The sequence below is a fragment of the Dufourea novaeangliae genome, unplaced genomic scaffold (assembly GCF_001272555.1).
Source record: "Dufourea novaeangliae isolate 0120121106 unplaced genomic scaffold, ASM127255v1 scaffold21, whole genome shotgun sequence".
Taxonomy (NCBI): Eukaryota; Metazoa; Arthropoda; class Insecta; order Hymenoptera; family Halictidae; genus Dufourea; species Dufourea novaeangliae.
In genome coordinates, this window is record NW_015373910.1 from 5,671,472 (window position 1) to 5,695,135 (window position 23,664).

Genomic DNA, 23,664 nt, shown 5'->3' on the forward strand with positions numbered 1-23,664 from the left:
ACAGAGAAATAAAATCTGTCCTCGCAGTGGAAGAACTTTGCATCTGGAACAATGCGTTCGCGAACTTTCAACGTTGCTGGAGGAATTACAATTATCGGAAACAATGCGCCACAACGAGAATTAAAGAGAAATTGTACGCGACGCGTAAAACGAAGTTAATTTGCCAAGGGACCGTGGATAACGAATTGAACGTCGCGTTGGAAAAGTTGCAAACTGAACAAAGGCCCGACCAGCCCCTTTACAGATCTAACAGCCGAATCTCTGTTAAAAGCAACGCCGAAGGCAATAGTAATTTCGTTAAAGACGAATTAGCGGATGTAACTGGATAATTAACTTCTGAATACTCTGATTTTATTAAGTTTTCGATATATTTTAAAGAGAAACGTAAAATAAAACTTTGATTCCTTCTTTTATTCCAGTCCTATTATTTAAAGGAAGTAAAGGATAAAGTAAAAATTTTATGAAGATAACATAAAAGATTGACAGCCATTTTGATATCGTATTTCTATGATTCTTTGCACCGAATTTCAGGAATATAATAACGCATGCAATAAGACATAAGCAGTAAAGCACTCACCATTCGGTGCTCAGCTTCATTGTTGTTCATCCGGTGGCGAAAGAAGAATTGAGATGCCGAATAACAACTGCTTTCGTGTTGCTGGCTTCCAAACACGTCCATTTTTCAAACTGTGAACAGGTAGCAACGAACATTGTACTCTTTATCATTTTTTAGGGACAAAACATTAATTACGGGCTTAATGACTTATATTACCTATTAGACTTCGTCACGACGATTGTTTTTGTACACACGAATCCTTAGAACACTCACTTTTGCCACAGTTTTCCAACTGAAAAGACGGAGCCGAAATTTCAATGACTGTAAACGATTTGGCGGCAATAAAAATGGCTGCCGCACTTCGATAGTTCGAGAATTTGCAATAAATTTGAGCAGCCATTTTGTGAACTGATTCTCGTTATAGTTTTAGTATATTATTACTACTTATTATATCGATCTAATACCATCAATGCGTTTCTTTTTCCTTAATTAGGCTAATGAACATTTTTGAACCGTTATATTGTACAGGTTTTAAATACAATACGGGTTGCATGCTGCAACAGGCTACCACTGATACAATATCTTACATGCAAGATATTTTTGAGTATTCTTAATATCTACACTTGACATTTCAGTTACCCATTCTTTGAAGGTTAATAATTGATATGCCGATCATTCTTACCCATTTGCAACCAAGAATCCATTCAATTTCTTCAAAAAATCACGGTCCCGTGGACTACCTCCGCAACGAAAGTGCGCCAACCGCTAGAGAGAAGCTGCGCATAAATTCAAAATGTTACCAGTGCGCAGATTGCAAATATCGATGTACATATATCGATCTATCAAACTATTATAATATATACATTATTCATAAAACATTTTATAATCTCAGTATTATTGACTCATTTACGCCGTATTGTTTCCGGTATAATAACTGCAATCTTAGAAAGACATAAATTTCATCTATTATGTATTCTAAATTATACCTGACTAGTTCGATATATCGAAGTAACATGTGGCGAGAAAATGCAGCTTAGGGTCTATTCAAAATGACACTAATACGGCATTTATCATTTAAAAATTAACGGTACACACAGACATAAATGATTGTATTTAAAATATAGCTGTAGGATGCATTTGCTATAATAAATAATTATATTTAAATGGTTATATTTCTAAAATGAACGTATCCCGCCTTAAGGAAAGAAATGGCGGCAAAAGGAAAGCGCATGCGCGACAGATGTTTCGTTCACATCGATGCGTCCGCCTTGCTTCTGTGCGCTTGACGCTCACACAAGTTGTACGCGTGCCGGTAATAAACCGTTGTTTGGCATAACGGTCGTCCCGTTCGATCTCTTTGGCACTTTGTATATAAATTTTACGTTCTAACTACTAATCCAGACACCGTGATACACAAAACTATCCACATTAATCTCTGAAGAGTTAGTGAAAGTGTGTCTATCGATAAGAAAGCATCAAAGCCTCAGTTAATCCTATAAGTCAAAGGTAAGAACATATATTATCTTCATATTCCACGTAGAATACTACTCTTTAACTTTCGTAACGTTGGGTAGCATTATAAGAATTATAATGTTAAGGGGGATCAACATTTATCAGGTGCGTTAGATAAAATTGCTTTTGTTCGAACGGTTTTCACGGGGCAATACAACCCGTAATGCGCGGTTTATTTTTGTACGTACATTCTAGGGTGCCAACGAGTTTACACTTGTACCATCTTTGTTATTTACCACTACAAAAAAATATAATCTGTTTGAATCCATGAACAGACATGACGTGTTAGTACGTGCATGTGTATTGAATGTTATTGAACACAGCTATAGCATACCCGCGTATACACACATACACCTTGTAACAGCCGGTCACATGTTCCCCCCGGTATTCGCATGCGTCGTGTCGTTGTATATCACGCGTAACGTTGTGTGCGTGCGTTTACCCACTGAGATCCATATTTTTGTGAAATCCGTTTAAGAAACATAACCTCGAATTGATAAAGATTGCATTTTATAACCTCAATCGTAGAGCTTATAATAGACGCAATTCTGTTACATTGTTCGTGGTGAAGCTGTTTCATTTTCTCGTTTACAATTTAATATATTTAAAATCCAAGGAGATTTTTCTAACCAGAATCAATGAAATCGACGAACGAGCCATTATGCATCATAAGAACTATTTTGGTAGAATGATCAAACTATTAACAGTATAACATAAGACTTGGGTTATTCTTAAAAGTGATGGTAAATCCATGATATAGGCACTATCATCCTGTTGATTCATTTCCCAATGTTTTCATCCGTGTTACTTTGTAACAGAGATAAATAAAAGCATCCAAAAGTCAAGGGTATCTGTATTGATTATACATAGCTTGTTCTTTTTATTGCATTTATGATACATTAATTCTGATATAACAAATAACAATGGTCAGGTAAAAAATATGACAAGAAAATATTATCAGAAAAATGCGTTTCATTTAAATAAACACCCAGAGCAAAGTTTTGCCAGTACATCTGTGTTTTCTCTTGCTTTCTTCTTGTTGTACTAACAAAACTGAGACTCTGGGCATAATAGATGCTCCTGTTGGAAAGCATCATTATTTTCCTTAAATATTAATGGACGAATTGCGATTCACAATCCTTCTTATATATTTTTTGTTGGCATAAGTCCTCGTTTTTTTTTCGCTGTAACAAGTCGTAGCAAAAGCTAAGTTCTTCTTGCAGACACGTGTATCGTTGCTTACATTGGCTTGAACAGGTTTAATACTATACTATGCGTGTTACAAACATGCTTATCTCTCTAATTATAAGGCGATCAAATTACACTATAGGCATCTATATCGTATTATGCTCTGTATTTAAATTTCTCAAGCAAAATTTCAACAAATACCCCTTTGGCTTCTAAAACATTTCTTCAAATAAGTGTAATCTTCCATGAACTCAATAAGTTATGTATTGCAACTTTACAAACAAAAGAATGACTTGGACGAGCAGTAAAAACATGTTTAAATGGACAGACTATTTGATTTAACATTAATTGACCAATCCAAGTGTGAATCAAACCTCAGGTAAACATAGATTCTGTTCTGTACTGTACTAAATACTATAACACAATGCTTCTTCAGTCCAGAAAGCTTACTTTTCACCTACACACCGTCTCGTATCCATGCATCTGTACGTATTGTGCTTTCGTAGTAAAGATCCATATGAAAAGAAGATCTTTAAATTGCAAGAAATATCAGAGTACAATGCAAGAGCGACAAAAGACACACTGTAAATACTACAGAACTTGAAACTATGCAGAATTCAATGATTATAAAATTGAATATCTCAAAAATCTGTATGATATATAGACAAGAAAGGTCCGACGAGATCCTCTTCCTCATATAGCTCTTCACACAACCGTTTATGTTTCCCGTGTCAGTAGAGATATTACATGGTAAATTGTACAAAAACATTGCATTCAGAGTGATGGACAAAAATTGTGTTCCTTACTTGTCATGCCTTACACGAGTTCCTCCCCCAGGGGGTAGGTTCGATAAGGTAGACAAATAACACCGCGACGCGCATCACCTGGTTTCGTGTAAACGTGCAACGAAATTCGCCTTCGAGGTGGTCATTTTCAGTCGTCATTTCTGAAAAAATACTCTCAAAATTCGTTTCAATGTCTGACCCGATTTCACGACTACTTTCCTGGATTATCAATGTTCCCTCGTTACGCCCGAAACGTTACCAGTTCGGGCCGTCTAATTAACGACTTGGCCGTAATCATCAGGCTCCCTTTACAACTCTGCGGTTAATTAATCACCTGGTGTAATTAAAATTTCTCGTCACCGCCCCAAGCTGACGATGATCCACTTTTAAATCTAGAACATACAGAAGCTTCTTCCACCATCGATGTGACCTTGTTTCCCGTGGTGGACCGTTTTCCGTCCTCTCTCTTCGATGAAAGCAGAACGAAAGGGTCGTCGACATCGAAACACGCTATCATAACGGTTGGAAACGACTCTTTTAGACCTCGAAGGCCTCCCACTGCTACGCTATCATAGCTGCGATGGGGCTGAAACGCATGATTTTGCTGAGCAGTATCCACGCGACCGAGGCGAGGGCGCATAGGGTGACGCCACCCCATCCGAAATCCATGCTCCAAGAGCTGGTGAATCGTCTGGCTTTGAGGACATTACGGGGAGCTGGTCCACCGATCACACCATCCTCTGGACCGTCCAGTATCCTCGCCCCGCGATCCTGGGCCCTCTTGCAGTGAATTATCGTCAGGGTGAACATCGCAAACGTGGCTGCAACAATTTCCACCCTCTATATTAGAAGATAATCCTCATCCATGGAGAATCTTCCACAAACAGATTAGCCAAAACTTCTCGTACTGATTCCTATTTGTAACTATAAGCACATAATCCTTTTTAATCTTCGAGGTAAATATTACAGTTGGGACTCGAGTATTTGGCCACTCACTTCTGGGAAGATCCTCTATAATTCAGATAATAGACGGCAATAGGAGGAGCTCAACAGTAGAGAAAGACTTTTGGAGAAGTGCCTGAGAACGTCTTATCAGCGATAAGAGGTATTTGCTTTTCATGGCGCGGCCAGTGAGGCCACAAGTGACGAGAATGAATAAGAAAACACCGGTTTCTCTGATTGCCGAAAAGTTATCCAGGCCCTGTTCACTCATTTCAATTGAATTTGGAACAATTCACCCCCTCGAATATTTCAGTTGGATGCAATATTCAACAGGGACATGTAAATTGAACAGTTGCAGCTATTGATTTCTACTTGCTCCGTCTTATGTTATTTTCATCTAAAGTAATCATTCGAATAGTTTACACGGTTCTTGAATGTATTAGAACTCTGGAACAATGTCGCCCAACGACGAGTAAAATTTATAATAAAGTTCGTCAAGTTGCCACATCGTAAGGACAATATTCAGATTCCTTTGTCGCGACGAACCGCTTATTTTGCGGTTGACTTCCCGAGCATTCAGAAATCTTGCGGTCACCGAGCCAGTCGACCGCAGCTAGTTGTATCCGCAAACTTCGTTCGGTTAACACAATTATCGCAATCCACGTCATTTTTTTTTTTTTTTCAATCTGACGATTTAATTGATCGATCATGACGAACTCACCTGCCAAAAGGTACATCACCCCAGTGACGAGAACCGCCGATATTTGATGCCTGCACAATCCAAAAAATCCAATGATAACGGCGGTGCCCAGAATAATCAGGCAAACTAGAGAACAGGAGATACTCAAATTCTGCATCCCTAGAAAGAAAGAAAAAACGATGATCCATCATATATGGATTGCACTCCAATCGCATATTTTTCTAACTTCTACCCGCCACCGTTAGATCTGCTAATGTGTATCGTTCCAATGACACGAATCGTTTTGTACTACTCGATTCATAATCCTCGAAATGATAGACCCCGATCGAATGATTTCACAGAGGCTTAACGCGTTGATAGGAATCGATGAAACGTGAGAGTGGAGAGGAAAGAAACTGTCGATTTTACTCACGATTTTGCCAGGCGGCACGGATCTCCTCGTGGGCTTCGTCTGGCGTCAAGTAGTTAATGCATCTCTCTTGCGGAAAACCTACCTGACCCAGTAGTCGTATTTCCTCCTCTGAAACGCGAGAAGTAAAAGAGAAGTGGCAGTAGCCTGGCGCAGTTTTAATGCGGTTTCTTCTACCGCGAAACAAGAATTCACGGAGTTGCGCGTTTCCTCCCTTCTTTAACGCTTCAATATTAATTAAACGATCTTCATTTAGTCTCTCGTGCGTTCGATGTACAACGTGTCACGTTGTAACGAGGATGTTTAATTGGACATTTAATTTTCCGTTGAATTTTTCAGTCAGACGACACATTCTACTTAATATGGACGCGAATACAGAAGGATGAACTGTCTGTACGATAAATTATTCAACGAATAATTTATGAACCTGTAAATGCTTGATTGCTACATTTTATCGTCAGGCACCTTCCCTACTGGAAATTAAATTAACCCTTTAACATTGTATGACGAGTATACTCGTCACGTGAAAAAAATAATCCTTTGCTATAAAAATTAAAATTTTACTAAAAATTAACAAATACATTTCTTTCATTGGAATAAATGAATCAAATGGTTGTACATGTCCAAAGCGAAATTCCACCATTAAAGGACTAACAGAAGATTGCTTCTTCTTTTTTCTTTTAATCTATAACGAACTTCCGACTCAAATTGATATCGTCGATCGTGTGCGCAAAGAGGACCGATTTCCAGTCCGATACGCGTGGATTGGCCTTAATTCGATAATGAATTTTTATCGGTGTATAGGGGTCTCGTTCGACGGATAGTTTTACGTATGACCGATTAACATCGAGCCTGGAATTGCTCGAGCGTGCGAGATTCGATATCAAATCATCCTCCTCCCCCAAATACACACTCTATCGGCTCGTTGGAGAGGATGAACTTGAACGTGGATTTCCGTGAAATGTCGGGAAGACGAGCCGCGAGAGGGGAAAATGTTCGAGGCCGCGTGTGGGAAACTTCGGGAATTGAGTAATAATAAATCCCGATGCAGAAATAGATCGACCCAAGTTCACTGGGTCTAGGTTACTCTACTCGAAACTTTGCACGCTCGTTACCAAACTCTCGTATAACGCGCTTCGCTGCCCGAGATAATTAAACGTGAGGCATTGTTAATGATTGTCAAACATCTGATTGGATCGATAAGGCCGAAGTTTATCCGTGTGTATTGCGTACTAACCGTTTCCCGCGGTTACGCTTGTATTATTTTTATATCTCCTGAAGTTGAATTTTAAGAAATCACCGTATGTGATTTTTTTTTTTGAAGAACTTATTCTTTAAATTTCACGTCTCTAGCTTTAGTGGATTTAGAGATACGTTTATCCTGTGAGAAAACAATTTACCCCTTTTTCACCCCTGTAAGTCAGCTTTCGAATTAACAAACTTTTCTTCTTTATAATATTACTGCGGATAATATATGTGATTTTGAAGACAGTTCGGCGATCTTCTGGAGGGTATTCAAAAGAATATGATAAAATAGTCTTGGGGGCTAATTTTTAACCCTTGCGCTCGATTGTTCCCTCTGCAGGGGCAAAATGTATGGAGAATTAGGATATTCCCTGTCTAAAGGGTTAACGTTTTGGCTACCAATATTACCATAAATAGGATCAATTCCTGAACTTTCAGTGTCGTAGGTCGTCGAAAAGCTACAATATTAATCACCAAGCTAGTTCGCAGTTACAGGACTGTGCACAGTGGAACACGATTGAAATGTAAATTGCAAGCGCACCGTGGAAACCGGTCGGTAGTCAGAAAATTGCTTCGGGATTTATGTATCCAGAACTATTGGCTGATTTTCGTGGAAAGGTCGAAAGGCAGGGACATGTGCATGGTCTTGCTTGTACACGGCAATAATGTCGTGCTTGGCGTGACTGTGAGCCATCAGAGAAAGTTCCCGAAAAAAAAAAAGAAAGGAAAATTTAACAAATTATTCGCTCGCACGCGTCACTCCAGTTTCGCGAATGTTCACGAAGGTCAGGATTGAAAAGTCTTCCGTTTAATTGATATGTTACAGCTCCCCTACCACGCACATTTCTCATTCTTAAAATTTCTGGTATGTATAAAACACGTAGAATTTCTCACCAATTTGAAACAGTATGATACTGATTTCGTTCCATTTTTTCCTAATCTCATCATATTCTCTCAGCTTCTTTTTCAAAAACCATTCACATACAGATATTCCTCCGTGTCTCAGAAGTAGTTAAATGTGTGCAGATCATTCTTAAAAAATAGACAAATTCCTTCTGTGACTTCATGATCTATTCAGGTTTGGGACAGTGTAAGTCTAAGTTTAATAAGTTTCTTCCGCAATAACGTGGCCTAAGTATTGGAAAATTGCAACGAGGGTTGTGGCTCTCATTTTCCCGCAATTCCTCAACGAAGCGAGAAAATTAAAGGTTCAGGGCGTACGATCGACCTTGATTGCACGCCTACACACGTCTACAAAAGCGACACGATCCTATCGACTAATACCAGACGTCGTCCAGGAAGTCGTCAAACTTTCGGTCGCAGCGCTTTTTCAATTAAACGTTCGACAATAATGTCAGCCCCGCGACGAAAACCGCCGGGAAACGATTTCGTTATCCGCCACGTTGCAATTTTCGACGTTCCGCTTTCGCTTCGAATGAAATATATCTCTGAGAAAAAGACTCGACACCGAATTTCGCGATTCATGAGAACAACACGACGTTAACGAACGGATTCCCCGAGCGCGAGATAATCGAACAGCCTGATAATCAGGTTATCGGTTGGATCGAAACGTGTAATTATTTTCCGTCTCGATAACGACGCACAATTACTCTATTTGTTCTACTTTAAAAAGCATAAATATTATACGTGGTATCATATTTTTATTCCTTTCAGATATCGAATTGATGCACCAGTAAATATAGGATTATTATAAAATCATATGATAGACCACGTGCCAGTGAATGAACATTGTCTATACAAATGTGTAAATTAATTTGTTAAAATAAGGAAATTATTGAATATTGATTTTATTTAAATTCCTTATTTCATATTCAAACAGTTTTCAAACCGTTGATTAGGAATTGTCATTTACTTAATATTAGGTATAGATATTAAAAAACTTTCATGTGCCAAGTATTTATTAACCCTTCCTCGAACTATAAAGGCCGCAGTGGACCTCCCCAAATCTTTAAATTAAGGACGCTTTAATTCATTCATTGGTACAAGAAAAAGATTCTGTGATTGTTTTACAGCATAAAAAGCTCTTTTAATTATTTTTGAATCATTTTCTGAGTCGACTGCGTGTTACGTCGGAGAATACTCGATTATACGATAACTTGATTAGCCGAACGACTTCAGTTTCTGTCACGAGCAAACCCATAATTCCTGGAGCAGAGTGTAGGTATTCTCCTCGTCGGTGTCCACGCCCTTTTCGTATTTTTCCACAATTGACTTTGTCCCTCCCTTCGCTTTCACGCGAACTCCGGGGAAACGACGCAATTTTCCGACGGCGGAAAACTCGGATGTTTTCCGTGGATTTAATAAGATCTCAGGCAACGTCTTTCGCGATTCAACGAACATAAGGATACACCGCACTTGGCCACGGAAAACATCGCTATCCTTGTATCTTTACGCCGTGAAACTAACTTTTCATAATTCTCACGCTCTAAAGAACGAAAAAAAAAAAGCACGATGAACAATGCGTTGTTGCAATTAATCATAGAACGCGGACTTTAAATTTGATATTTATACACTTCAGTTCCACTCTGACATTTTGTTCATTTTAAAAAAAACACCGTCGCAATTAACGGCTGTAAATTAACGCGGACGGTTCGAAACACCGAGCAACATGCTGCTCCCGTCGTCATTAAAACTGTCTTTTGATGAGAAATATTTTAAAAAACGTACGATATTGCACAGTTTTTCGTTTGACGAGACTCGTATATTAGATGGCTGAATGTGTCACTAGAAGAGGAATTCAGATTCGGAATTATTTCCTCGGTGGTATCGCTGAATGATTAATTTCAAGTCGACAGACATACACGTAGAACTCAGGCTGTTCTGAAATTGCATTTTTTTTTTTTTAGCTTTTAAAGAAAATTAATTTTTATTTTGTAGTTTCTTTCTTCGCGTGTGGGTTATTATTGTTATTATTTAAATACTCGGTGAACACACAACTAAAATTATGAGTAAAGAATGCTTTTCATCAGACACCAATGATTTATATTATCGTTATTCCTTCACCACAGTTTTTATTCTAGATATTGAAGACTGTTCAAACACTATTTTCTTCTTCATTTTTTTTTTTTTATTGTAATAGCTAAATACGGTGTTTCTAAGGCACCATTTTATAGTTTACAAGGTAGGTTCCAAATATGTTAGAAATGTTATTAATTACATATTATGAATGTTCATGGCAGCATTTTATTGTAATATGAGTGGTACTACAAAGCACCGTCAGGAAATAAAGGGTTGAACCGTACCGCAGCGAAAGTGATCGGCACGAGCTTTCACCGAAGGAACATCCAAGATGTTCACGGTCACGGCATGCTCTAGGCAGACAGTGCCGTGTTTTCAGATCCTAATCGACTGGTCGATACCTTGGCCAGAGTCAAGGTGGTATCCACATATAGAAAGCCATTCGTACCACACCGTCAATTCAGATACATCGGAGCGATTACACGGGAAACGACTCACGCGTATACATATGTATATCATGGATTGAACCAGAACTTGAAATCGATTTTCCATGAATGTCATTGACGAACCTTCTTTATACCCAAATCATAGCATTATCATAATATTGTACAAAATTCCTGACTCGTCACAAATGGATCGTTCAATCATCCTTCTATATCTTGATCCCCAACTAAATTTATTTTCTTCTCTATACCCACATCACAGTATTATCATAACATTATACAGAATTCGGTAACAAATACAATAAATCGTTCGTTTGATCTTCCTCGGATATCTTGCCCCACTAAACTTATTTCCATCGATAAGTTACTAATTATCCATACAACATGACGGCGAAAGCATTAACTATGAATGAAGGTTCCCAAGCATAACAATTCCTCATATTTCTTTTTGGAAAAGACAACAATTTATTACAAAAACTAGCCCAGGGCGTTGGATGGCTATTACACCCGACATTACCCGGTAGAATATAAACCGCAAGAAAATTGCGTTTCATGTAGGTCAATGTGGTGCTGCTACGATGAAGGTTCTACGTAAATCTTCTTCATCCACTTACCCGTTAGGGAGACGCACATGATCCAAATTCCCCCGTACATCGGCACGAGGAAGGTCGGTCGTCTTCCGGGATGATGGCCTCTGTGGCCAGAAGTCGAGCCCAACATCGCCACTTGACCGTCCAAGTACCACGTGAGGGTAACATTCGCGTGGTTCAGAATCTCCTTATCCCAGCCGACTTCCTCCCAGTGGTCCGACATTATGGCGCCGCACAACAGCCCGGTCGCTGGGACAGAAAATAGACGGGAATCTTCCGTAGAAATTCTGACGTTCAACCAAGAAAATGCTGTGTATTCACATTCGTCACACATCCCCCTTTTGTATCCGAGTGGCCTCGTTATTTTAAATCTCTGCAAGACGATCGACCCACCCCCCGTTGGGCGATATACATGATAATGGAACGGTATCGAAGGAGTTTGACGTAATCCTCGAGTGGCCTTCCGAAGTGCTCGATTTCCAAAGGATTCTTCTCCTCGAGGAACACGACGAACTCTGGGAAAATTATCCGAAAATCTCGTGCTACCAAGTGAAAGGTACCTGAGGATCTTGGAGAACAGGGGTTGGATTTGCGAGTTATCTGTGGTGAATACAGCGAATTTTGTCTGGTTACACTATATAAATCTTGGTAGACTTGGTAACCTGGGGCTGTAGATCGTCTCTGATTTTTAAAAGGAATTTCACTGAGATCTTCGAATTCATCGTGATTTTTCGGATCCTGATTGTTTAAATGATTTTCACTAAGATATAAATCTATCATTTAACAATTCGACTGAATTAGACACCGAAACTTTACACCTCGAAAATACTTAAAAGATTCATAAAAACAGATTTTCCATTTTACTATTCAAACCTGACACAACTTTGGCATTAACCTAAGTGATAATCAAAGAAAAAGGATCCCCGCAATATGTCCAACAACGTCTAAACACGAGGCCCAGTGCCTCGTAAACATCGTGTCTGACCACAGACCGGCTTATACTACTGGATCCTTAATAGAGACACTGTTTCTCTTCGCAACAAGTTATCCAGCTGGCAAAAAGATTGCAATTCCACCGTCTCTTCCGAGTAATCCCATTAGGATGGAGATTAAAAGGAAGTTTTTTCCCTGGGCGACGATTCGTCGATAGAAACGACCGACGATAAAGGAGAATGTTCCCTCGTTTAATACTTTCCGCGAGGACATTCCCGATAAGAGAGTTCCAAGCGTCACTGGCACTATGTGTGTCTGTACGTCATAGGATATTTTATTGCATAAGAAATCTAGTCGGTGGGAAAGTGCCCTCGAGCACGATGGACCGTTAGAAGGCACTTGTTTCGAGTGACCAACATCCCCCCCCCATTGGTGTGAAAAAGTGTACGATGCAAGGAAGTTCAACCGGTGGTTGTTGACCGTGTTGAACTTTCCAGTCGATATAGAGCTAATGAGGGCTCGCTATAAAACGAACAAGAAACTCGATCAAATTCTTCGAAAGATCATTTGAAACTATATCGCAATATTTCCTAACCTTTTTTGGATTATGCTCCACCTCAACGCCTAAAAGATCTCTGGCCCCCGAGCATAATAGTAATGTTCTGAAAAAGTTTCACATTAATAGCTGCTTCAAACAGAAAATGCACATAGGTAAAACTGCTTTTTAATTTGACTTTTTTTAATATAGAATTTATGGTTTATGTTAACAAACAATTCGGAAATACTCCAGGGTTTTTAATGTCCAGACGATTTCGTTTTTTTCAGTAACAAGTTATTTACAACACTAAGGCCACGTTTAACTAAACGATGGGTAGAACAACAGTAATTTTTTTGCAAGATTAATAGTTAATTGTCCCCCAAAATATAATATTCATAGTACATCCCATGTTGGGAAACACTGCGATATAGGAAGCAAGACGATGTTTAGCTGCATTTTTTTGTAGATCGTTGGTTGTATCGTGGCTTGATTGTTCGCGTCAGATGGCTCGATTAGCTGGAAGCGACGAAGGTTGCTGAATGCAAAGCCATCCCGAGGATAGATCTTATCCACTTGTAGGCGCGATCAGAGTGTCGTTTATCACGATGAATCGTTTGAAAGTATAACGGTTGGAAATAGTGTCACGGAAGCTTGTTCACATTTTGCTTGTGGAAATACGTCCAGATCCAAACTGGATTTTATAGCCCCCGTTTGATCTACGATCCAAGGAAATTTATGAACTCGCTATAGTTGTACGATCAGGAAGCATCGTTCTCCACGTGCTCGCCTCGGAGCATCGATTGTCGGCTGTCATCCGTTTTCTGGATGCCTCGAATAGAGGAAATTAATCGGCAGACCGTATGGAATGGGCATCGATTGTCTGTTAACACGTCGATGCAGAACTCTGCATACTTGGAGCCCCTGTTTATTGACAGGTTACCCTTATTCACCATGATCTGTTCCGACGACAACCGAAATAAAACTGTTCGTGTCTACTTTTTACAGAAGAGGTTTCAATATCTCTCGAAGTTTCATGATCCCCTGAGGCTTTTCCCTTTCAAAACACAGACGAGGATCCTCTGATCAGGTGTTTTCAGGCATCAAAGAATTTTATGTATTCGAACCAACTCGATGAAAAGGAAACTCTATTTTCGTCAATGTAAAAAATTTACAAACACCGAATACAGTCCATTCACCTTCTCAACTTCTTCAGGACTTCCCTCCACAAAGATCACACACAAAAGAGCAATCCTTTCGATCAGCTGATCGGCAACCAAGCCACAGCACACAATCGGTAACAAAAGACTGAATTCTAAGAAAACCACCCCTAATCTACCACATCATTCTACCCACACTGAATCACTCTGTCATTTATTACGTAAGATTCTTTAGTAAATCGAACGCCGGTCGATCGACAAATCAACGATACCAAAACAAAAACAACAGAAGCAACGCAAGCCACTCCAAAGTCTCGTCTTCTGAATGGTTTAAATGAAGGGGGAGGGAAACGATGATGAGGATTACCTGCGAAAGTAAGAGCAAGCGTGCCAACGAGGAAAACAAGACGTGGACCAGGGGCCCTGGGTACACGGGTAGGCTCCATCCTAGCAGGTGGTGCCCAGGGCGACCGCTGGCGACCCACTGGAGGAAAACCACCGCACACCGCACCGACAACCGCCGGTTACGCACTGGCCGAACCGACACCCCCGAAGAGTCTGTTTTTCGGCGAACGTCTCTCTCTCTCTCCCCGCTACGACGACTACGATGAAGAGGAGGGAGGAAGAACGACCAGGACGCCCTCTCCGTTCTGCGTCGAAGCGCACGAAAATCGACCGAGTTTGCCACCCCCAACCCGCGACCACCCCACCCGGATGCTGCGGACAACCTATTTTCCGCCTCCTCCGCGAAGCCCTTTTCCACGTCCCTCACTTTTCTTCCCACTGGGCCCCACCTCTTCGTCTTGCCCACACGTTTCTTCATCGGGTTATCGTCTCCGGTTGCCCTTTCACCGTCCACTTTCCTAAAGCATCTCTTGTTTGGAAATGATCAAAAAAGTTTCACTACTTCCCTTATGTAACGGCCAAGAAATCGTTCCTATTGTTTATCTGTATCCAATTGTTTCCCTTGCGGAAATATTAACCAGACAGGCATATACATTACTCGTTCGTTATATCTGAAATCTGTAGTCCGAGCTACTGAGACCTTTAGAGCTCTCCACATTTCATTAAATCAACGCTCTGACGTTAACTTGCCGCATTCAGGTAGAGGTGCATTGCGTTAGGTGAAATCCACGTGGAAAATATAACACGTATCGCCGGTGGGCGGAATATTTCGTACGGGAATTAATTGCGTGACGACATTAAAATGTATATGGTATTCTGGTGGGTGGATGAAAAGGAGTCCCCTTTTATTTCACTGAGAAATGGACACTCCTCGTGCATCCTTTCCAAAACCATGTCGAATCTGCTGGTTGTAGAGACTCTAATATGTAGCAGTTAAACATCTCTATGAAATAATAGCAGATTCAGTCCAAGATAATTGAGGATAACAAGTAGCCAAAGGAAGTATTAACCCTACTCTTCTCAAGTCTGTAGGGGAAAGTTACTGAATTTAGACCATCGCTTAGGTTGGACTTATAGGTACTAAATTAGTTAATACAGTCATCACTATCATACACATATGGTCCATCACAAGGCCCAAATTGGTTACACATGACAAGTTACAAAATTCCTCTATAACCGGAAATGAAGAATATATATCAATATGTATCACATTTTTAAATATTTCTTAGTACCCAACGTACTTAAATTTCACGTCTACTTTCTATTTCCGATTTCTAAAGAACAAACAACTGTAAAGCTTGAAATAATATTTGATTCGAACACAAACTTGAAGAGCAAATAAGTAGAACAGCAAGTTTAACACAGAAGTCCTTTGATAAACTCCCACGGTGGTAGAGAAACGATACAGAACCTGCCCCTGTAACAATAACATTTTCGTTGTTGTATAGATGGCCGACGTCGCTGAGAGTGCAGCATTCACCGACCCGGCAACTGCTATCTCCCATGGGAAACGGCACCTGTTAGTACGGGATTACACCATGGCTGTGACCGCGTTAGCGCAAGCCTGCCAGCTGCTCGCGGAAAAACACGGGGACACCGCGGACGAGCTTGGCGAACCATACCTTCTCTACGGTCGTGCCCTTCTTGGTCTGGCCAGGGAGGAAGCAGGAGTCTTGGGCGGCGGTGTACCAGGGTCCGAGGAGGTGGAAAAGGACGAGGACGAAGACGAGGAGGAAGGGGACGACGAGAAACTGAGCAGCGTGGAGGAGAAAGAAGAGGACGAAGAGGACGAAGACGAGAAAGAAGAAGACGAAGACGAGGCAGAAGCAAAAGAGGAAACCGCCTCTGAGACCAAAGCTGAGAAATCGAAAACAGAGGAGCCTGCCAAACCGGAAGCAAAGGAACCAACCAAAACGGAAACGAAAGAACCAACGAAATCAGAGGTAAAAGAATCAACAAAAACAGAGGTAAAGGAACCAACGAAATCAGAGGTAAAAGAATCAACAAAAACAGAGGTAAAGGAAGAAACGAAACCGGAAGCAGAGAAGAAAGATGAGAAGGAAGAGTCAGGCAAGTCGGATTCGAACAAGACCGACGACAGCAAACTAGCGGAGCAGAAACAAAAGGAGGAGGAAAAGGCTGCGGCTGGATCCAGCAAGGAAACGAATCACGCTAATGGCACGTCCTCCTCCACTGAACAGAACGGAGAGTTGAAGAAGAACGGGGATGATGGTTCGCAGGATATTGAAAAGGAAGACGAAGAGGATGAAGTCAATAACTTACAGGTATAGATTCTTTGCTTCGAGAGACAAGATTTCTTCTTAGATTCTTGTGTCTACAGGTCTTGTCGTTATACTTTTTTTGTATTGTAAAGTCAGTCGCGAATTGCTAGTTAAACGGGTGATTTAATCGTATGGTCCTAAGGAAGTTTGCGTAATATACATTTCACCTTCAATTATAGGTAGCCTGGGAAGTTCTGGAGTTGGCGAAGCTGGTACTACTGAAGCGTGGAGAACCCGGTTGGAAGCTCTTAGCCGATGCTTATCGGCTGCTGGGCGAAGTAGCCATGGAGGGAGGGAATTTCCAAGGCGCTCTAAACGATCTGAACAAGTGTCTGAAGCTTCTGCAACAAATCGAACCACGTGAACCGAGGGCGATCGCAGAGATCCACTATCAGCTCGCGTTGGCGCATTCGTTGGGGAACGAGTTCGACTCCAGCATAGAGGAATTTAACAAAGCTACCGAGTTATTAGAGGCTCGTATTAAAGAGTTAGAGGAGATAAAGGAACCTCCAAAAACTGAAGATTCGTTCTACACCGTTGAAGGAGAGATCCAGGAACTGAAAGAATTGCTTCCGGAGATCAGAGAAAAGATCTCAGATATGAAAGATTTCAAGCAGGAAGCTTGCAAGTTGGTGATAGAAGGTATTAAGAGCAAAGTGGCTGGAGGATGTTCGAATGGAGCCGGTCCAAGCGGCAGTGATATGTCCACGCCGAAAGTTCAGAAACCAGCCAGCGATATATCTCATTTGGTGCGCAAGAAGCGGAAAGGCGATGAGCCAGATACCGAGGTCGCGTCGCCGAGCAAAAAGCCAACGCCAGAAAAGGCTGTCTGAAGACTAGTTCGGTGCATTTTGGGACACTCTTGACCGTTGCTTTGTTTCGCGGGGTGATCTATTAAAAACAAAAAGAACTGTACCACACTCTGGAATTTTAAGGGTTGGACCAAGATAGGGTTAAATACTGTATCGAGCAAAAGGGAACGATTCGACAGCGCGTGAATGATATTTTAACAAAAGCAGACTCGGAATCGCTCGCACGACTCTTCGTTTCTTTTTCCGTTTGATTCAATGATTGTACTCGCTATTGTGTTTTGTTTCATTTGTTCATCGACAATTCGTTTATTTATTTGTATCTAGTGAATGTCTCGACATTGAACGCGAGCTTGATTATGATGTCGTAAATTCATTTTAACCTCTTCTTTTCTTAGGACATAAACATCAAGGAGTAAGGTTGTTCTTGTATAAATCTGATTAATAAACGTTAAATGATGGTTTTTTCTAAATGTTCAAAACACACTCGCCTTGGTTTCTATCACGCAAATTATACATATTATATTTTTCAAGTTACAATATTGTACAAATCTATTGGAATAGTTAACAGTACCATAAGTCTAACGACTGTCACAATTCTGGACGGATTGTTAATTAAACACACTGTATATAGTATCAGTGAAGCTTTCCTTAATCACAAAGTTACTGAAGTAACTAGGACTTGATCGTAAATCTTTATTAAATAACAGCTCTAGTTACTTTATTCATTCCGATTACGCTGTGATTAAGGGAAGCTTAGAACCTCGAACATACAATGTCCACTTCGTCTTCCCAATTCATTCCCAATTCATTCCCCTAACAGTTCTTCAATATCATCCTCCCTATCAGAGCTTTCTTGTCTCTGAATCTTCATTTTATAACCAAGCGCCTCCAACACAGTCGCATTGTAATAATAATTCAAATTAATTCCAGGTACTAAACGCTGTAACTCCTCTATAGTGGCGCGTGCTTTGCCGGTGTCGCCTATATTAATATAATGCTGCGTGATAGTTGCGAACAGGTCACCACGTCGTACAGACTGCTCCAAATCAGAACCCTGTGAATCGAGCAACTGACGCACCTGTTGCATTGCTGTCGCCGTATCACCTCTATCGAACAACCTGTAACCATATTTTATAATGTCTCATTTATCCGTCATTTGTAAATTCTTCTAAACAGCTAAAATTTATTACACAAATTTAATTATTACAATTTGTACAACTAACTTTTTAATGTCCAGGTAACGTCTAATTGTCGCTATTCTATTGTTCACCAGGTCAACGGCCCTTTTGTGAATATTCGGATCCCTCGGAGTGGTTACTTTCACCAGACACCTGCTGGCCTGGTTCAAAGCATCCAAAGCCTTCTCATAATTCTGAAATTCATCTACCTCCACTTGGGCGCAAGCGACATAGAAGTTCGCCAACAGATCCATCGCTTTCCCTTTCGAGTAAAAGTTGATAATATTTTTTAGTACTTCCGGTTGATTCTGCCAATCCAGCGATTGCAAATAATTGCCGGCCATGATGTAGATCTCCCTCTGCCTAGAAACTTGAGCGAAGAAACAGATCTTTTCGGTGTCGCCAGATTTTAGTAACGCTTTCATGGCTCTTAGTTTGTTGCCAGCCTGAGTAAATTTCTTTGTGGCCAAGTGGTAGTTCCCTTGCTCGAACGCGGTTTCGCCAATTCTTTCCAATATAGAGATACGAATCTTCTCGTGTTCTGCATCGTTATCGATCTTGTCCAGTGTCATCTTCTCAGCTAGATCTTCAGTCAACAATATATTATGATTTTGCATTAATTCCAAAGCCTCGATGTACTTTCTTCCCGTGGCAAGTAAGTCCACCGCCTTTTCAATTTGATCGTTTTGCACAAAATAATCGGCGCATTTTTCTATCAAAGCAGGATCAGAGTCTGCATTAACGTCCATGATGATCAGCTGCAAAGCACTGTACTGTTTCGTCTTAAACGCAATGTCCAGGGCCTTGTGCAGTAGACCAGCTTTATGATACAACAAAACTGCTTTGTCCGGCTGGTTATTTTCTTCGTAATATTTTGCAACATCTATCTGTGACTGCCTTGATGCCAATGTAGCTAGAGGCCACAATTCTTCGAACATATCATGCTCTTTGCACAATCGAATGGCATTTGTGTAAGCTTTAGCGATGGTATAAAAGTGAATAGCTTGTGCTACATGATTTTTTGATTCGTAGTGGGCTGCTAGGTGATACGCAGAGGCAGCATGATTGGTCCTTGACACCAGTTCACTGACTTCATCCTCTCTACCGAAATAACAAAGTAATCTTGTCATTGCTAGAGTATTCTTGGCTTGCTCGTACAAACGTAGAGCCCCGTCCATATCTCCCGTTGATTCTATGTATTGTGCATGCCAGTTTTTTATTTCTGGATCATCAGAATTGTTCAGATACATTAACAGTTCCCTAGGCCTGACTAGTAACATTCTTGGCACCTCGAATCTATGACAGTCCGCTTTGGTATACATTTCGATAGCCTCTGTAATTTTACCTTCTTGCTCAAGAACCCTTGCATAATTATAATAATTCGTTTTCTCGCAGATTTTGTTCTCATTACCAGATACCTCTATGGCTTCCTTGAACTTATTGCGAGCTTCAAGAAGCCTTCCTAAAAGGTCCAGCCTCTTTGCTTCACGGAAGAGGTGCTCAGCGTCGTTGTACAGGCCAAGTTCCACGGCTAATATACCCACCTTCGCTTCTAAATTTAAACTGTCATCTATCATAGCTTCCTTGACAGCTCTCGCTGCTTTAGCATGCTTCATATGACCCAAACATAAAAGAGCCATGTTCAGTTGCTTTGTCTTCACGCACATTCTAGCCAGACTCTTCCAAATGCCTTCATTCTTAATAGATTTGATTGCTTTAAAAGCTTCATCCATATTCGCGATGCTGATATAAAAACTGAAATCCAATACCGCTTTCTTTGTGACTGGGTCGCATACACCCAGCTCTTCGAAGTCCCTCATGAGTAATTTTTGCACCTTGCTACTTCTATCCACAACCTTCTCAGAATTCAAAATGATTATGTGCGGAGTGTGAACGCCCAACACTCGACAGTTACCATCTTTTATCGGCTTTACGTCCTGCACTACAATACCGTGCTCTGCCGTGGCAAACAACGACACCAAGACTACAGTAGCTTTCGAAATATCAAACTCATTTTCATTGTTTTGCTTGGACGAGTGTTTAGAATCTCGTGTCTCCAGTCTTTGAGCACGACAGACTAGGAGTCTAGGATCTTCGACGTCCCAGCAGTGAGCAGTGACCAATCTTCCTCTGCACTTCACAGCTAGAGCAGTGTCATCTTCGTCAATGTCGTCGGACTCTGCGAAATCGAATTCATGTATATGATCACTTTCGATGTCCCAGACATATAAAATGGGACTAGGCATCAAATTCGTCATTGCAACTGTAATCGATATACAACGACAGTCGGAATTGCATCTGGCCTCAACGATTTCTGCGAAGTCACTGATGGCTTCGTATGTAGCCATTGCTCTGGTGTGCAGCTTTGCTTCCCGTTTACTTAAATCCCAGATTTTTAATATACCATTCAAGGATGCAACTGTGAGATACTGTCCAGTCAGATCCATGGTAATTGGTTCACCTTCCTCGGGCAATGTTGGCAGTGTCTGAGTGATTGTACCCTCCATTGATCTCAACTGTATAACTGCAGGAGTCAAAACGATCAGGGTGTGCTCGTAAACTAACAATTTCTCAGTGTCACAATTGAAATTCGTGATCCAAGTGGTAGTTACAGAACTGGCTCTCTGAATTCTATAAACAGCTATTTGTCTGCCCGAAGAGACTGCAGTGTAATCTTTATTAACAGCAACAAGTTGTACTTGAATGTCAGTTTTCAAAGTGTGAGTCATATCTTCAATTTCAATTAAAATCTGAGTGGGACTGAGTTGGCTGGCACAGACGTCGTCATTATACGCCGCACACATTGGTTGTTGGTGTAATATAAATACATTAATAATACAATTGACTGCTAGAAGCGGGCTTCTCAAGAAGGTGGCACCCCATGTAAGTTGTTTCACTATACCATGAATGCTACAAGTCTCTGGAACACTTGGCCAAGCATTTTCATCGCCGTCCATATCAGCTTTACGTTTCCAGAAATAAATTGTTCCTAAGTTTGTTCCAGCCGCTAAGGTACCTGCGAAACATTCAAGATGCATTAACTTCTGTTCCCCTTATGTTCCATATCAAATTAAATATAAATGGTACCATTCGCCTTGCAGAAAGATATGCTCGTGCAGACTTCTTGTGGAGTAGCCATGTTTCCTATGGATAACTCTGGTGGTGTTAATACATAGGTATCACCGGTATGTAGATCCCAACAACGAACACCTAACTCTCCTGTAAGAATTGCTAAGGTATTTCCACCAGCCCAACATAAGGCTGGACTTGTTTTTGATATATCACATCTATTGCTAAGTTTCACCTGAAAAACAAATCAATAATTATATAAAATGTAAAATAAAAATATCAGAGTCCTGTGTTAAGTCCGTTAAGCTTCTGACAGAGAAACTCTTACTCACTTTTGTTAATTCGGAAAGTCGTCCAGTGATGGGATCTGTCTGAAAATGCCCGACATTCAAACCGTCTGTCATAATAATAATAGAATCCCTGGTCTGATGGTGCAACAGAAACTGTAATGCAACACCACTTGTGCTAAAGACTTCTGTACACTGTCCTTGATTATCAACAAAGTAGATGACTCCGCTAGTAGTACCAATATAAAAAGCATGATTATCCCTTTGAGTTACAACAGTTGTTGGTGCAGCTGTTCTAGGACGCCAGGAACTAAACATATCCAAAGCTCTTTCATTTCCTGCAGCTTTAGCTAAGCTACTGCAAAGAATTCATATTGTTCGATCATTTCCTTATAAAAATATACATAAGTAGAATACAAACTATAGACCTCATATCAATTGTTGATTTCGGTGGAATAGTCTTAAAGACTATTTGTGCAAAAGTGTCTTTCAAATCATGATGAAACATTATTAGTAATTGACCTCTGGAATCTATTTTCCAACCAACTATAGAACCAGCTGTATCTGCAGACACTAATCTCTCGCCATGTTGACTCCATTGTAAGATATTAATGGGATCGCGATGTGGAGTCACTATTATATTGAATTCTATGCAACCAGTATCACCAGGCCATACCTAAACAACCAAATGAATTTTCAATGTTATTGCAATTAGAATTGTTTCTTCTGTGTAATTAATAAATTATTCACCCTCAACTCTCCATTTTCCCATGCTGCTGCCAGCCACCTCCTTACAGGATGCCAACCAAGAGCAGTAACCTGTGCTACAGAGTGTCTTGGTGATTCTACATCCTGAACAGGCTCTCCCTGATCATCATACAGTGTCACAAAACCACCCTTATCCTGAGAATATGCAGCAACTGCCAAGAAAGGATAATTGGTATGCCAGATTGCGTGAGTACTTATTGAAGCTGTTTCTGGATTTTGTACACGAGTATCAAAATACAGTGACATTGTTCATCAATTGTTTCAGTTTCACTGATACTGTCGGAATCTTCATACGAAAAAATTATAAATTTTGTGAAAATAAAAATACTTAAAATATTCAGGTTAAAATCTTGTAATATGAATTATAGGTATTGTATGAACAGTATTTAATTCAATATTAAGTACTTCATTCGTATAAAAGTTGTAAGTATATAAGTTTGTGTATCAAGAATATCATTGCAAAATTAAGATTATAATGTGGTGATTTTTATTAAAAAGAAGACAAACTTTCCACCTGCATTTGACAGTTCACAACTTAGTTTACGTATACGTTACCATAGCAATATGACGACACTAGTGCTCCCGCTAGTGTTCTGTCATTCACAACAATCATTTCTTTTTTTAGAAATAATTAATCATTGTCAATTATATATAAACAAATGAAATAACATAGAATATTAATTGAAAAAGACGACTAGTAATAATTACTAATTAACAACGAACATAAAAATTCTAAAATATCTATTCAGCTTAATTGTTAATAAATCTGGTTACTTTTTTTAATTATTTAATTAAAAAATTTAGTCGAAATGTGAATGGTGGCGCCATTTAGTAACAAATCCCAACACTAATTGGTAAACAGCTTGACCGTTTTATCGTAGAAAGC

General features: G+C 40.2%; 3 protein-coding genes across 3 annotated transcripts; 1 reads left to right on the top strand and 2 right to left on the bottom strand.

Annotated features, from left to right (window-relative positions):
- The first annotated feature begins 1,845 nt into the window (after positions 1–1,845).
- On the top strand, positions 1,846–17,955 carry LOC107193997 (histone-binding protein N1/N2-like). The gene is made up of 3 exons (XM_015583551.1): positions 1,846–2,062; positions 15,831–16,667; positions 16,844–17,955. Exons 2-3 carry the CDS (start codon positions 15,831–15,833, stop codon positions 17,495–17,497), a joined length of 1,491 nt encoding a protein of 496 aa, XP_015439037.1. The 5' UTR covers positions 1,846–2,062; the 3' UTR covers positions 17,498–17,955.
- LOC107193998 lies at positions 4,603–14,423 on the bottom strand. The gene is made up of 5 exons (XM_015583552.1): positions 14,345–14,423; positions 11,374–11,598; positions 6,096–6,203; positions 5,705–5,842; positions 4,603–4,862 (listed from the first exon to the last, which is right to left on the bottom strand). The coding sequence occupies exons 1-5, from the start codon at positions 14,421–14,423 to the stop codon at positions 4,603–4,605; spliced, it is 810 nt and encodes a 269-aa protein (XP_015439038.1).
- Positions 17,956–18,231: 276 nt separating the features above from the next.
- Positions 18,232–23,024, bottom strand: LOC107194118 (intraflagellar transport protein 140 homolog). The gene is made up of 6 exons (XM_015583684.1): positions 22,761–23,024; positions 22,439–22,686; positions 22,056–22,368; positions 21,742–21,958; positions 18,700–21,670; positions 18,232–18,594 (listed from the first exon to the last, which is right to left on the bottom strand). The coding sequence occupies exons 1-6, from the start codon at positions 23,022–23,024 to the stop codon at positions 18,282–18,284; spliced, it is 4,326 nt and encodes a 1,441-aa protein (XP_015439170.1). The 3' UTR covers positions 18,232–18,281.
- Positions 23,025–23,664: the final 640 nt, after the last annotated feature.

Excerpts from the sequence above, each read along its gene's own strand:
- LOC107193998 (XM_015583552.1), bottom strand. The coding sequence starts at position 14,423 with ATGGAGCCTACCCGTGTACCCAGGGCCCCTGGTCCACGTCTTGTTTTC. Across the intron at positions 11,599-14,344 it reads GCTTGCTCTTACTTTCGCAG|CGACCGGGCTGTTGTGCGGC; the intron begins GTAATCCTCATC and ends TTTCTGTCCCAG. Across the intron at positions 6,204-11,373 it reads CATGTGCGTCTCCCTAACGG|AGGAGGAAATACGACTACTG; the intron begins GTAAGTGGATGA and ends CTCGCGTTTCAG.
- LOC107193997 (XM_015583551.1), top strand. The coding sequence starts at position 15,831 with ATGGCCGACGTCGCTGAGAGTGCAGCATTCACCGACCCGGCAACTGCT. Across the intron at positions 16,668-16,843 it reads ATGAAGTCAATAACTTACAG|GTAGCCTGGGAAGTTCTGGA; the intron begins GTATAGATTCTT and ends CTTCAATTATAG.
- LOC107194118 (XM_015583684.1), bottom strand. The coding sequence starts at position 23,024 with ATGTCACTGTATTTTGATACTCGTGTACAAAATCCAGAAACAGCTTCA. Across the intron at positions 22,687-22,760 it reads GGGAAAATGGAGAGTTGAGG|GTATGGCCTGGTGATACTGG; the intron begins GTGAATAATTTA and ends TTGGTTGTTTAG. Across the intron at positions 22,369-22,438 it reads AAATCAACAATTGATATGAG|TAGCTTAGCTAAAGCTGCAG; the intron begins GTCTATAGTTTG and ends AATTCTTTGCAG.